The following is a 14672-nucleotide window of genomic DNA, read 5'->3' as shown; positions in this document are numbered from 1 at the left end:
TTTCTTTCCCTTCTAATAATTTGGGTAAATATTTTAGGTCACAAGTTTTTGCCATGAAAATGACTATCAAGTAAGGAGACAAAGTGTTAAAATAGGGGCTAGACATGTCTCAGAATTATGCTTCAGTGCTATATTGTAAATACTAGAAAGTGTGATTAAATATGGTGACCTGTAACAGTCATTATTATTAATAATAGTTGGATACACAAAATAATGCTACTATATTTTCAATTTGGATTCAGGTTCATTGTTGGATTGGTTCATTAGTATGGTGGGCTTTTTTGATGGAAAGAAGGTTATGTGGAAGTAGAGTAGCAAGGATGAAAAATTCTGGGCTTAGGAGAATGTTAAAAGAAAAGACAATAATTATTTATTCACTATTTTCTATGTGGTAGGTTCTATGCTAGGTGATGTAGCCTTGTCCATCTTTAGGAAAACTCTGGGAGTTCGCAGTATTTTTCCTTTGTCATAGATAGGAAGTGAAAATCCAGAAAGTCCAAGTCATTTGCTTAGGATCAGAGAGTTGAGTAGCAGAGCAGATCTCTGGCTTTCACTACAATTTGTTGGCTCTTCAAGACACATGGAATAGGTCTAGGAAAAAAGCTACTACTATTATAGTGTTTGGAGCTAAATTCTCCCAAAGGCCCTCAATTAGAAAAGCTAGACTTTTCCTTAAAACCAAAACAAAATGTAAACAAGCAAATATTCTACTTTTCAGTGCATCTGGGCTCATAGAAAATAAGGGAAATATTCAAACACTCCTCGTAAATCACTCCATGCTGAGATTCTGCAACTGGATTGATTTGCTCCTGTGAAGCAATCATGTCTGACACAGTAGCTGGGATGTGTCCAGCTGGGATGAAAGTCCACCATCACCCACCATGGTTCATTTGGTTTAAGCAAGGGCCAGATGATAAACTCTATGGGGTTGTTATAGAGACCATGGTACCTGCTACTTTTAGGTGTTTGATAGTATTACCGTTCTATGCAATCCTTCAGGATGTGGTATTGGTTTTTTTGTTGTTTCTAATTCACCATCTTGCCAGATATTTTAGGGAGGAGCAGTTTCAGAGGCTTCCAGTTGATCCTTCCTACCATAAGGTTCTAACTCCACAAGTCAACAAACCAAGAGGAAAGTTTGACCAAAGAAATAGCCACAGGATGTGTCCATGGACCCACTGGACCCCTGTGAGCTTGAGTCAGAGCTTTTTTTATTACTAACTTCTATAAGTCTTCTTTTTTAAAAAAGTTTTTATTTAAATTCCAGTTAGTTAACATATAGTGTAATATGAGTTTCAGGTGTAACATAAGGCTCCTTTCTAACCTAGAAGATCAACTTGCTATTTTGAGATCTCTTTATCAATGTCCATTCAGATCTGGTATTCAATTGTTTTTGAAAAATCTGGATACTTCTCTTTCCCCAGAACACAGTTACCTTGGTAAATGGATACAAATCCTTTTGTGGGGATAATTTAACACACACACACACACACACAGGCTAACTTCCTCTTATAGATTGAATTTTGTCTTCTCCAAAATTCATATGTTGAAGTCACAGCCCCCCATGACTCAAGATGAGACTGAATTAGGACACAAGATCTTTAAAGAGTCAACTGAGCTAAAACAAGGTCATAAAGTTGGACTTAATCAAATATATCTGGTGTTTGTGTTAGAAGAGGAAGTTAGGACAGCAGCACATTCAGAGAAAAGACCACAGGAAGACACAGGGAGAGGATGGCCATCTGCAAGCCAAAGGGAGAAACCGCAGAAGAACCCAACCCTGTCAATACCTTGATCTCAGGATTATAGCCTCTAGAATCATGAGAAACTAAACAACTCTGTTGTTTAAGCCACACAATCTGTGGTGTTTCCTACAGCAGCTCTAGCAAACTAATATAGCCCCTTTGAAGAAGGGTCTTTCTTAGATATGCGTAGGTATGAAGGAAGATCCTTCTTCAAGGAGACCTAACTTCCTCTGCAATTAATGACCTTGAAGATGTAAATCTTTTTAGATTTGAAAATTAAGTGAGAAACAGGGATTTTTTATTATAGTAACTGATATCGGCAATTTTTAAGTTTTAGAACTAGAAGTTCATCAATACCTCTATTGGCTGTTTATCTGCATACTACTAGAAACACATGATCTGTGGAGATGAAGACCCTCTGGTGCTGTTCTGCTCTCTACTAATTAGAGTTGTTTTTGTTTATCTTGTTTTTGGTGGTTAAGTGTGGCATCTGCCTTACACCATCCTGAAATCCCATCATCTCTAATGACACTAGAGAGCCCAAGTCCAAGAGATACCTCATTCTGTCACCCCCAACCCATAGAACAAACATCATTGTGTATCTCTGAGATACCAGTATGTCCCCTCACTAATGCGTTCTGTACAGCTTCAGTGAAGGAGTGCCCTCTGGACCAGGAGGAGTCCAGATATGGGTCCTCCAGTCTCATGTAATAAATCTATTTGAAGATTCCCATCTCTCTGTGGTTTCTGGATCATTCCCTAATATGATGTTACTGAAGGTTTGGCATACCACTGTAGGATATCCTTGTGTCCAAGATTAGAGACTCCAAGTCCGCAAAGTATTGAACCAACTGCTGGTTTCCTTGCCAGAATATGGACTCATGAGTCAAGAATGAGTGCACCAGAAATACCTACATAAATGTTAATAAATTCTTCCCTGCCCAGCCTTACATTCCCCCACACTGGTCCAGTGCCTTTTAAGTCTACTCCCACATGTAGTCCCCCTAGTTCCTGATGATCCTTAAGGACTGTATCTTCCAATTCCTTGGGTTTGTAAGCAATTTCCTGCCATAGCTAGGATTTGAGCTATCCTGAGACCTGACTTTATTTGTACGGAAACAATGAGTGTAGGAAGCAAATTGGGAGAAGGACAAGTATTATCTTTTGAGGTATTGGCTCAGGTAAGGGTTTGTTGATTCTCTATGCAAGGATATGTTGCCTTTCTCTGACAAAGAGAGAGCCTATTCCTGCCTATCTAGAACTTTCAAGAAAATTTAGATGTTGAGTATTTTCAGATTTGTTCCCCCATTATTCCAGCTTCCTAGCCCTATTTTGAAATTAGATCTGGGACTTATTTTCAGCACAGTCTACAATAGATGAGGATTTCCTTAAATGTCAATGCCTTTTGACTTTCACAGTGTGTCTTCATTTGATACTTAGCTGAAATAATTTCTTTCTTTTTACCAAATTCCCAGTGTAGTTGACCAGCCCACTGTATACTTCCTATAACCACCACTCTTCTCATGTCATGTAAGTGTCATGGCCAGCTGATGACCTGTTACACATCACTCACCTCTATTTCTTCACAATCAACCACAGATAAGAGTCTTAGTAATTTGATGACATGCTGATACCAAGGGTCATCTCTATCCCACTTCCAGAACAAATTACCTGAATCCAGTATTTTTAGAAAACAGAGCCTGAGACAAAATTTTAAGGGTAAGTACCTACTGAGGTATGTGATCCAGAGAGAAAGGCTGGATTGATGGTTGGGGAGAGAAAAACAGGAAAGTGGGAGAGGCAATGCAAAGATGGATTGCCAGCCAGGCAGAGATAAAAAAAACATCTTGCTCAGAATGGGACCGTTGGAGGACCCACTTGAAATACACCTTACGAACATCTCTCTGAAGAAAGAGAGGGAGATACATTCATTCATCTGTGTCTTTTACATTGGTAAAATGGTTGCCCCGCAAGTGACCACTCTTCTCACTTGCAGGTTGCTTATGCATGAGTTCTAAGTGAATTCCATAGCAGAGCTGGATGCAGCATCAACAGAAAAGGCACGTGAGCCCTGGAGCAGAAAGCATGGGCCCAATGATGAGAGCAGCTGCAAGTCTAGAAGCTGGTTTAAAACCTGGGCAGAACTGGTCACTGCTTCTGTGGCTGGAAAGACAGGAGGCCAAGGGAAGACCTGCAGAGATTATGTGCACTGAGAAGCTCTATGGCTCGGCAAGTGTGCTCTTAGGTATATAATCAACAGAAGTGCCTACATAAGTGCAGCCTTGTTTATAAAACCCCCAGATGGTAACAAATCAAAGTTTGTTACCAGCGAATGAAGTGCAGAAACGTGATGTTGAATGCCGCAAGGAGAATATACAGGAGATACAGGAGAATATATTTGATCTAGTTTAGTTCAAAAATGGCAAATTTCATCTCAGAGTCTAAGTCAGCATGGTGGCTGCCTCTGGGAAATAGAGAATGTTTAGTGGATGTGGTTGGTCGTATCTCCAAACCCACATCAGCACCAGGGCGCCCATCCCCTGGCTACTTTGAGGGTCTGAGGTGCTTGCTGTTCCCAGTTTTCCCATTTCTTTGCCAAACAGGAGCCATTTTGCCTGGAAGCTATGCCACTCCCCCAAACCAGTCCTCAACTGAGGACTGATTGACACAGGACTAAAAAGCCTGGCCCCTTTGCCTCAAGATGAGACCATGATCCAAGTTTTGCTCCAGACCCCTTGCTCATGAGATTGGAGTGATCTAAGACCTCATTCTATAGCTGTTTCTCTGCTCCACAGTGTTCTTCCCACTCTTCTACTGAGAACAGCCCTCCCCCAGGGGCCCCAGTGAAGCATTCCTAATTTAGGCTCTGGTTGTGGTGAACTAAGCTGACACAGTGTTGAACGGTAACTGGGGACCTTGAGGGGGCCTACTGTGTCCCCGGTAATGTTCTATTTCTTGACCCGGGATGAGAGTCACATGGGATTGTTAACTTTGTCATAACTCATTGATAAGAATACTTACGACTTGCACATTTCTCTGTATTTATGTAGTATATATTTCAATATCAAAATGTTTATGAGAAAGGGAGAGACTTACAAAGGAGAGGTTACACTTCTTTCCAGATTCTTGAGTTGAGAACTGCCTGCCCCGGAACCATGAGTACCTCAAAATATTTTTTAAGACTCTCAACATACTTGGAGAGTCCGCCAACACCATGAACACCCACAAGCTCCTCCTTGTGGGGCTCAGATACTACCTGCAGGACTCCTACTCACATAACATCCTACGAAAGGAGGCATGGAAACCTCGATGAAGAAAAACTAGATTTTGTTGCCTTAACAAAATCTAGAATCTTAGTGGCTTAGAACAATCAAATTTTATTTCTTAAGCAAAATCTACTGAGGTTTGGAGTAATTGTTTGGAGTGGTAGCTTGGGAATTCTAGCTTCTTCCACCTTGTGGAAGTTCCAGCTGTCTTCCATGATCACCACAGCAAAGGGGACCACTGGAGAAATTTGTACCAGCAATCACATGTTTCCATCTGGAGGTGATATGGGTCTCTTTTGGGCACCATGCACTGGCTAGGACTAGTTAGATGCTGCCACCCACCCCTCCTCCACAATGGCAAGGAGTGGGACCTTGGAAGGCAGAGCCCCTCAGCTCATAAGGGAGAGGGCAAGATGTCACCTTCAAAAACTCTACTCAGCTGACATTGTTTTTAGCTAAAACCAATTTTGGAATCTTTACATGAGACATAGGAAATAAGTTTTAACCTCTTTTTCATAATGTAAATTCCATGAAAATTGGGGAATATCCCAACCTATTGTATATCCTAGCTTCCCATGTGAATATTTTGTGTATTTGTCTATTCCCATTTCAAATTTGCAAATCTCAGTAAGTATGACTTTATTGTCAGGAGATAATAATGTAATAAATATATCAGAAAGTTTATAAAACAGTAGAGACATGGATGCCTTTATTCCAAACTCACAATACTTTATTTTCTGTAACAAAAATTGTTCCTCGTATATTAGGATGGTCTAGTGGCTGCTCATATGCTCATGAACTGTCTTTTTCTGGTGAAGACTTATATCTCTGGGCTCCTCTCTTGAAGAGCTGCATTTCATGATCAATGTCACAGTCTTATACTTTGGAAAAGCTTTTTTCTCTGCTAAACTGGCCCATTTGAACCTATAAGCCATGAGCCTGACCTTTCTTAGCTCTCAGCTGTGGAACTAAATTATAGCAGTATGCAATACTTTGCATTCTCAAGCATAAAAAATAAGTGCAGAATGAGGTATAAATACTATTATACATAATAGCTCTGTATTTCATTTAAACAAATGGTCCTTCAGGAAGACACTGTCCATGGGATCTTGAAATGTATTTTCTGTTGTAACATTGTTGGTCAATTCCTTCAGCAGTTGAACCAGCTATTAGCTTTGTCAAGACTCAGAACTCTCTTAGTTCGAAGATCAAATTTGTATTGCCTTTTTCCATGAAAGAAGTAGAAAAGTCCTAGAAATAAACAAAAGATGCTTACTACATTTTACAAATGATTTCTGGGTTTAACTTGAATTCTTAAAAAATCCTGTCATTTCTGAGAACAAATATTTTTGGCATTTGCTGTTCCAAATTACAATACTAATGCTATTCTATGACAACAAAATAGAGGAAATATATATATATATATATATATATATATATATATATATATATATATATATATATAATCACTTACCATCTTTCTGGAAAACAGCATCAACTTTATGGCCAATACCAGGAAAGTCAGCTGCTATCATCTGGGGATAACCTGCATCCATGGATTGCTTATATTCATCATACCTGGTCAAAAAAATAATTGGAAGTGTCAGAAGGTGTTAAATGTGTAGACTTCTCAAGGCCATTACAGAAGATTTGGCAGCAGAACTCTTATAAGAACTTTTAACTCCATAGGTCTGGTGTAGCAAGGTGGGGCTGAGGTAGGACGTTGGGTATTAGGAGATTTTTAAGGTCCCTCTCAACACCAACAACTAATTCTAACTGTTCAGGAGGTGCCGCACATTGTAAACTACAGTGAAAGATATGTTCCTATTGGCAGAGGGGGCTCTGTGAAGGTAAGTGCCCTCCTCCTTAGGTGTCCTTTCCCAAATTCAGCTGCATGTGTTTCCTGGATTCGCAGCACATGTGTTGCACGATGATCACCGAACGATGGACTTAGATGCTGGAATGACTACAGCCATTCACAGAAATGGCAGCTAGCCAAGGCAGTATGAAGTACATTTGGGAATGGTTCGATCTAGAATGTTCTCTCTAGGTAGAAAGAGATGGTGCACTAACATCTTTTGTATTCAGTCTTACCTCCAGTACTTGTTAGCAACAAAGAAATATGTTTTCCCAGTATTTTCGTCAGAAACAGCAGCATCGATGCTCTTCACGGTTCTAGGGAAGCCAAAGGATCTGTGGATGTCCTTGGGGTATCCATATAGCACATCCTGACCCTGAACAACCCAGTACTTATCACCTGCCAATCAAAAGACAAGGTTTAAAATACTTGTCCGGGGCACCAGAAGACATCTGATTTTCAGCCAAGTTCCTTGACTCATGCTAGATCTGTGTCTGCACAGTAGAAACATCTAGGAGACCTTTAAATATCATATCCCAGATCAATGAAATTAGTACATATTTTAAAGCTTCCTTCATAATTCTAATCTGCAGTGAGCTTGGCGAGTGACTGGCTTGTGGGGTTGAGGGCTTTTTTCCAAAGCCAGATATTCAAATGACTAAAGAGTTCATCGTGCCACTCAGCGATACAGGGCTCACTCCCCCAGTTGCCCAAGGGCTGTGTAAGTTCATGCCAAAGGTTTCCCAAAGCCCAGAGTGTTGTAATGATTCAGAATATGTAATGACTTGCAACTTCTGTAGATAAAAAACATGGCATCGGACTAGAATACAGTGCCAAATAACTAATTTATGCTGTGTTCAGATCTGTGTATTGATCCTTAGTAAATCCCACATCATGTGAAACACATCATGTAAAACAAGGTCTTAGATCTTGAAGCCAGGATTATGCTCATGGCACAAATACACTCATTTGACCCTTATAAAAAAGCAGTTTGAAACTTCGTGCCTCTAAAATCCTATTTAATTTTGTGATTTAAGGATCAGAAAGCCTGTTTCAAAGTTTTTTGCCCATCTGAACCACATTCAATCCTTTGGCTGGGTCAAGTACTTTAATGCTCATGTGTACTATGCCAAACACCTATTTGCAGAAATATTGGTATTTGGCATAGTGTCTTCAAAGACAAGAGCCCCATCATTGGATTATATTTTGTTATGATAGAGTCAAAGATGTTTGTCCCATTCAATTCATGGTAAGACTTGTCATAGTTTAATGTACATACAAATTGCTTAAGAATCTTGTTAGAGTTCCAGAAGGTCTAAAGTGGAAGCTGACCATGTGGATGGACTTTGAGGAGTCATGCTAAGTGAGAGTCTGTGTTTCTAACAGACTCCCCAGGGTATGTCAACACTGCCAGTCCAGGGACCATACTTTGACAACCGGCTGCCCAGGGTAGCCTCTCCCTCCCTTAGGAGACTCATTTGTATTAAAATAGGCTCTAGGAAATCTGGGCACTTCCTTGTTTTTGCACCATCCTTTCTATATTACGGGCCTCAGGCTCTCCCTTTTATTCCTGACCATCCCCAGGGTGGATACATAATTGTTTGCACAGAAAACATTTTAATAAGTCCAGGTTCCTTGACCAGCAGAACACTGATAAACAGACTTTTTATTTAAAATGACTCAGAAATGCACTATGTAATTCTTAGTTAAGGTGATGGACTGCCATTTGGTGTGATAAGCGAGATTGTCAGATTTTCAGAAGTCCACAGGGAGAAAGCGGCTATAACTCTCTTATATCTCAGCACCAGAACAGATGAAAGATTAATTCGCAGAAACTGAACAATAGTTGGAAGTGTTACCTTTGAAAAACCGGACTTCATCTCTCTCAGAGACTTCATAAGCAGCCTGAAGTCCGTTTGGCAGGTTTGGCCAGAAAACAGAAATGAAATTAAGCTCAACTTCCGGATAGAAGGGATTTACGCGCATGTAGAACCTGATTTGAAAAAAGTGAAAAAGATTTTGATCTACTGGATACCAGAGGGGCTGACATCCAGCCCAGTGGTGTCTTGGCTCTCCGGGACGTGGGGGATAGGGGTGGGACTGGGATGGGGTAAGGATGGCCTGGTAGGTAGTGATTGCTCACTTCCACTGTGACAACCCCAGGGCAGAGTTCAAGAGGTTCCCAGGAGCGTGCCGATATGTGATAACTGCTGCTGCCATACAAACACAGCAGGCCCAGTCGACCTCAAGAACATAGTCAAAATAATTACAAAGGGATCAGTTTTGCTTCTCTTTAGTGGCTTTGGGATTGATACAATTTAAGTTTAACTTTTTTTTTTTTTTTAGTTTAACTTTGAATAATAGCCGCATTTAACAATCATCTTGCACAAATTTTCACAATCTAACCATTGGCTTTGGTGGAGCCATTAGGAACCAGTGGCATACCACCAGCGGCCAGAACCCAACACTGCTCTCCAACACTGACTGTACGCCTAGGGCAGCTGGCTCTCTCCCTACATCACATCTTACAGAAACCCTAGAAGAGCCTGTTACTCTCATCTCACATTTCACAAGAGATTGAAGTCAGGCAGGTGAAGGGAGGTGTCTAAGGCCACATATCTGATAAGATGCAAAGGTTAATTTTAAACTCAGAGCTGGCAGCCACTCCCTTTGTCCTCCTTCAGTTGGTGGTTTACAGAGCTGGTTCTACAGTCCACAGGGAAGATGATGGCCCTGGAATCTGGAAGCCTGCCTGACAGGTCCAGTCCTGCCTCTGCTGACTGTGAGACCCCAGGCAAGTTTGCTACCGTCTCCAGCCTACCACAGTGTTATGACTTGGTCATGCTGAAATGATCTCAGTGTCCTTTCAGTTCTTCCAAATCCTAGACTTGCTCCTGTTCTTGAAGAAATCCCTCAAACACTTACTTTGATAGGTGTGTCCTGTCATATTGAGAACTTTCCTTTAAAACCAACTATTTCCTTAGCTCTCCCCAGCTTTGAGCCATAACCTATATGGTTTGCACCCAGCCTTTTCTTCAGTAAAAAAAGAGAATGGAAAGCATTTTGAACCAATACTCTCCATTATAGGGTGGACATGACTACTGACAGATTGGTGAAACAGCACAGACAAGACTCCGGGAATAGGGGCTGAGAAGTGAGCCCATCAGGGCACCCCTACTATCTACATACTGATGCCCTGGCACTCCCTCAGTGCTGATCTTTCTGTGAATGGAATCATTCAGAAAATTACTCTAGTATTATTTTGCATGGTGCTTTGGGAATCAGGACGATACAGAGAGTAGGCCTGTGTCTTGCCTGGGCTCCAGGACCTCCCTGTGAGGAAAGATGCATGTGGTGACCACGCACATGTGCTCACAGGAGGGTCCTCATGAACTCTTGAGAATTTTCCCCATGATGGCTCCTTCCCTTCCCTAGGTCTCTGCAGATCACAGGCTTTGGGTGGGAGGCATCTTTACTAGGATAGAAAGGTGATATTTACAGAGTGGCTACACAGCCCTGCTCAGCATCATGGTGCTGCAAAAAGTAATGGTTTCTCCTAATGAGGTAGTAACATTCCTCCATTCTTATTTCATCATTAATGAGAGAACTGAGGAGCAGGCATCAGAAGATCAGTTACTACTCTGTCACCAGAGAACTCTGTGCCCTGAAAGGATCTCTTTCCTTCTCTCTGTCTTACTTTACTGATCTATAAAATGGGATTCTACTTATTGAATTTTCTATTTCAATGGTATTTTTTTCTGAGAACCAAACAACAGAAGACATGTAGGGGAAAAGCTATTACAAGTTCATCACATTGTGCAAATGCTTGTACTTGCTTTCACTTAATTATAATTATAATTATGTATGCAAACAGGGTAAGATAATTAATGTGTGTGCACAGTAGTGGCCCATAGGCACCCACAGTTGTGAGTACCATCATTATTACAAACACAAGACAAAGAGGAACTGATGTCCTACCTGTCTTTAAGGAACATCACTTCTCCCCGAATTGTAGTGATAGCATCAAAAGTTAGCTTTCTATCACACACTTGTGGGGTTTGGGGGCCTGTTGGCTGGACAGGATTTTGGGAAGGTCCTGAAGGAAAAAGAGATCTGGAGTTAGTTCTGCCCAGTATTAGACAGCTTCTTAAAGGAGACAGCTAACAGCTGTTTTAATGGCCCCTTGTCTATAATTTTCTATACACTCACCATATATGGCCTGGATGCCATTGATGTCGTCCTGAGATAGCTGGACATTGCCACTATACATGTAGTTAGGGTACATCAGAGCCCCAATATCAGTAGAATGAGAAAGTCCAAGAGAATGACCCAATTCATGAGCTGCCACGCGATACAAGTTGTAATCTAAAAGGTCCAATAAAACCATTTGCCATTATTTGAAGTGTTCTCAGTTTTGAGACATGTAATTCAGAAGTAATCTACAATTCTACAAGGACCAATGCTTCTGTTTTGTCAGTAGCTTTTTGAAATATCTATAAAACTTCTCCCCAAAGGTGGGAAGATGGGAGACTTTTCTTAATAGTGAAGACACAGGCTAAAGCCCAAACTCTATGTTTACACTGATAATGACAAAGCAAGCTCAGCCGGCTTTGAGTCCTGCACAGATTGGTCAGTCTTGTCAGTGGTTAGATGGTGTCTATTAGTTCACAGAGAGACAATGGAGTTCTGTTAATTTTTTCTTCCTATGCCTATGCTGAAAATTTTGGAAAACACAATCTCTCCTTTAATTTTCACATATCTGAACTGCTGCAGCCGCTCTGGAAAACTGTGTGGAGGTGCCTCAAAGAAAATGAGTGAGAATATCAGTGAAGGGGATCCCTGGGTGGCGCAGCGGTTTGGCGCCTGCCTTTGGCCCAGGGCGCGATCCTGGAGACCCGGGATCGAATCCCACATCGGGCTGCCGGTGCATGGAGCCTGCTTCTCCCTCTGACTATGTCTCTGCCTCTCTCTCTCTCTGTGACTATCATAAATAAATAAAAATTAAAAAAAAAAAAAGAATATCAGTGAAGGTGACAAACATGAGAGACTCCTAACTCTGGGAAACGCACAAGGGGTGGTGGAAAGGGAGGTGGGCGAGGTGGTTGGGGTGGTTGGGTGATGGGCACTGAGGGGGACACTTGTCAGGATGAGCACTGGGTATTATGCTATATGTATGTTGGCAAATTAAACTACAATAAAAAGAATTTAAAAAATAATTTTCACATAATCTTCCTAACACTGTTAAATTTGGTGTGTCCTAAAAAAAAAATTCTATGTAGGTGCCCATAGCAAAACATTAAGATTTTCAATATTTTGAAAATATGTTGTGCAAATGCAAGTAATTGCTTCCTTTTAATTATATTTATAATTATCTATGCAAACAAGGGTAAGATAAATAATGTGTGTGCACAGTAGTGGCCCATAGGCACCCACAGTTGTGACGGCTGTTATTATTACAGACACAAAAGACAAAGAGGAACTAATGTCCTACCTGTCTTTAAAGAACATCACTTCTCCCTGAATTGTAGTGATAGCATCAAAGTTCTCAATAAAATTTTTATTTTAATAAAACTTAATAAGATTTAATAAAATCTTAATACAAATTTTAAAGTAGCCTAATTGCAACCAAAGAGATGCTATTACTAACAGAAATACTCTTCTCTTCCACTTTTCCAAATGCATCATTAATTTTATAAGTGGTAGTAGAAAAATACATACTTCTACAAATGTATTCTTTCAGTTAAGTCAACCAATAGTACAATGAAGCAAGTAGGGGTGGGGGAATCAAGAGAGATAAGATGAGTGGACTCACTTCTGAAATTGTTGGTCCATGTTTCATCTTCATCAAAATGAATATCCCCTCCTAGATTTGGGCCTGGTTGAAAAGCATGAGCGAGGTTTCCATTGGGTCCATCAAAGGGAGAATTGTCACGGTGATCTGCCAGAAACAGAATTCAACAAATGTCCCTCTTGGTTCCAATTTAGGCTAATCCAGGAAAGAAAAGCATTAGGTTTGCTGAGAGGCCAACAGACTTCCATCAAATGTGACATAGTTTCCTTCTTTTAGTCCATAAAATCAAATAGCCTCTTAAATTCTTCCAGCTGCAAAGATGAAGGGATTGAGGAGCAAGGAGAAGTTAAGGTGAAAATACTTCTATGGTATAAGAAGAGCTTACCTCCCCAGACAAAGGAAATCATTATGTCTGCTTGACCCTCAAAGACCTTGGTGAAGGTCAGGGGAGAGACGTTACTCCAGAGCTGAAAGGCTTTCTCAATGGCACTGTCTACCTCTGCTCTCGGCAAATCTGGTGTGTAATTTTCAATCCTTAAAAATCAAAGAACACAGAGACTCATGGGACCTCATGGCTCACGGCTCTGATGGGAAATAGCATCTCCGTCTGCCGCTCAGTCTGCTTACCTGTAGGTCAGATGCGTGTGGTCCCATTGGCTCCCATCAGTGAGGACGTACTGAGCCACATCGGGCACCCCACATCTGGGCTGCTTCATCAGATTCAGGGTGTCCGTGTCGACCTTTCCAGTCACCTTCAGCCCAAAGAACGCCTGCATTTGCTTCAGCTTCTCAGACACTAAGCTGTTGTTCCTCTGCCTCACAACTGGCTTCCCATCACTCTTCAGATAGTAATACTTTTCCAAGTAGTTCTGATGAAACATAAAATTATTGAAACATTGGGTGGGACATCTTTCTGTTTTCTGAAGATCGACAGTAAGAAATTTTAGCTGAAGTGGAGAACTACTTTTAAAGATCATGTTTAGATGTCATGGTGGAAATTATTATTGGTGGAAACTAATTTCAGGGTAGAAATCTCCCTAGACTAGTCAGTATGCAGTCAGAATCACAATTTGTAGAGTCACATTGGCATATGGTAGTTAGTTCCCACTCACCTCCACGTGGGAAAGGGAAAAGATGAAGCTGTGCGTAGCTGGATACAGTTTGGGGGAGAGAGCTCTTTCTACCAAAAATTTCTGTTTCTAAGAAATCCACCCTACATAAACCTCTTTAGGGTACCATTGCTATTCCATAATACTCTGCAAAAATACAAATAAAGGCTCTTGCATTTGTGGCGTGTGAAATTGAGCATTTACCTGGACCATCTCCACATCTTGCTCCTGTGTCTCTGAAGTCACTGTTGGGAAGCCGTGGGACACCACGCCCCAGAGCAGCAGCAGCAGCAGAGGAAGGCTCAGCATGCTGAGTTTCGTTGTCCTTCTCAGTTAAAGGTCTCTGATGCTCCCACCTGCTTGCCTGTCCAGTGTCTCAGCGAGGAAGCTCCCGTTTTATATACAGACCCACACTTCCAGAAAGCCGGAGGCTGGCTGACTCACGTTTCATAACATCCTCTTTGATTAGCGATGAATAGCTGGAGCAATTATCAGAAATGGTGACGCCATGCAGATTATTTGGATTCACTTGGTGTCGCAATACTATGATTAATATCAAACAGGACGTGTGTGAAGGAGGCACAAGACAGTTGTTTTCTTCAATTCTAACCTCTTTGAAAAGGGGACTAGAGTACTCCCTGAGCATTTTGAAAAGTAGGGCTTTGCTCCTTGAATCTGCTGGCTATGAAGTGCTCCAGAGTGCACACGCCCTGCTCCCAATCAGGGCAGAGGGCAGAGCTGCTGAGCTGGTAGGTGTGCTGTGCGCTCGTCCAGCAAGCACCCTACTGCAAGCCTACAGCCCTGCAGGTGCTTACCATGGGGTGGTTCTCCTGGCTTCAAGGGGAGTTCTCTTCAGCCTTTGCTACATCGCCTGGGAAACTATTTCCAGGCTCCCATGGTTTC

At 41.5% G+C, this 14672-nt stretch overlaps 1 protein-coding gene across 1 annotated transcript; it reads right to left on the bottom strand.

Moving 5' to 3' along the window:
* Window positions 1–5715: 5715 nt before the first annotated feature.
* On the bottom strand, window positions 5716–14161 carry MMP1 (matrix metallopeptidase 1). Its single transcript, XM_038536352.1, has 10 exons — window positions 13974–14161; window positions 13288–13529; window positions 13046–13194; window positions 12682–12807; window positions 11079–11234; window positions 10848–10965; window positions 8729–8862; window positions 7106–7268; window positions 6486–6589; window positions 5716–6262 (listed from the first exon to the last, which is right to left on the bottom strand). The coding sequence occupies exons 1-10, from the start codon at window positions 14076–14078 to the stop codon at window positions 6162–6164; spliced, it is 1398 nt and encodes a 465-aa protein (XP_038392280.1). The 5' UTR covers window positions 14079–14161; the 3' UTR covers window positions 5716–6161.
* Window positions 14162–14672: the final 511 nt, after the last annotated feature.

Source organism: Canis lupus, chromosome 5 (assembly GCF_011100685.1).
Source record: "Canis lupus familiaris isolate Mischka breed German Shepherd chromosome 5, alternate assembly UU_Cfam_GSD_1.0, whole genome shotgun sequence".
Lineage (NCBI taxonomy): Eukaryota > Metazoa > Chordata > Mammalia > Carnivora > Canidae > Canis > Canis lupus.
The sequence above is the reverse complement of the archived record's forward strand: the minus strand, read 5'-3'. Positions and strand labels throughout refer to the sequence as shown.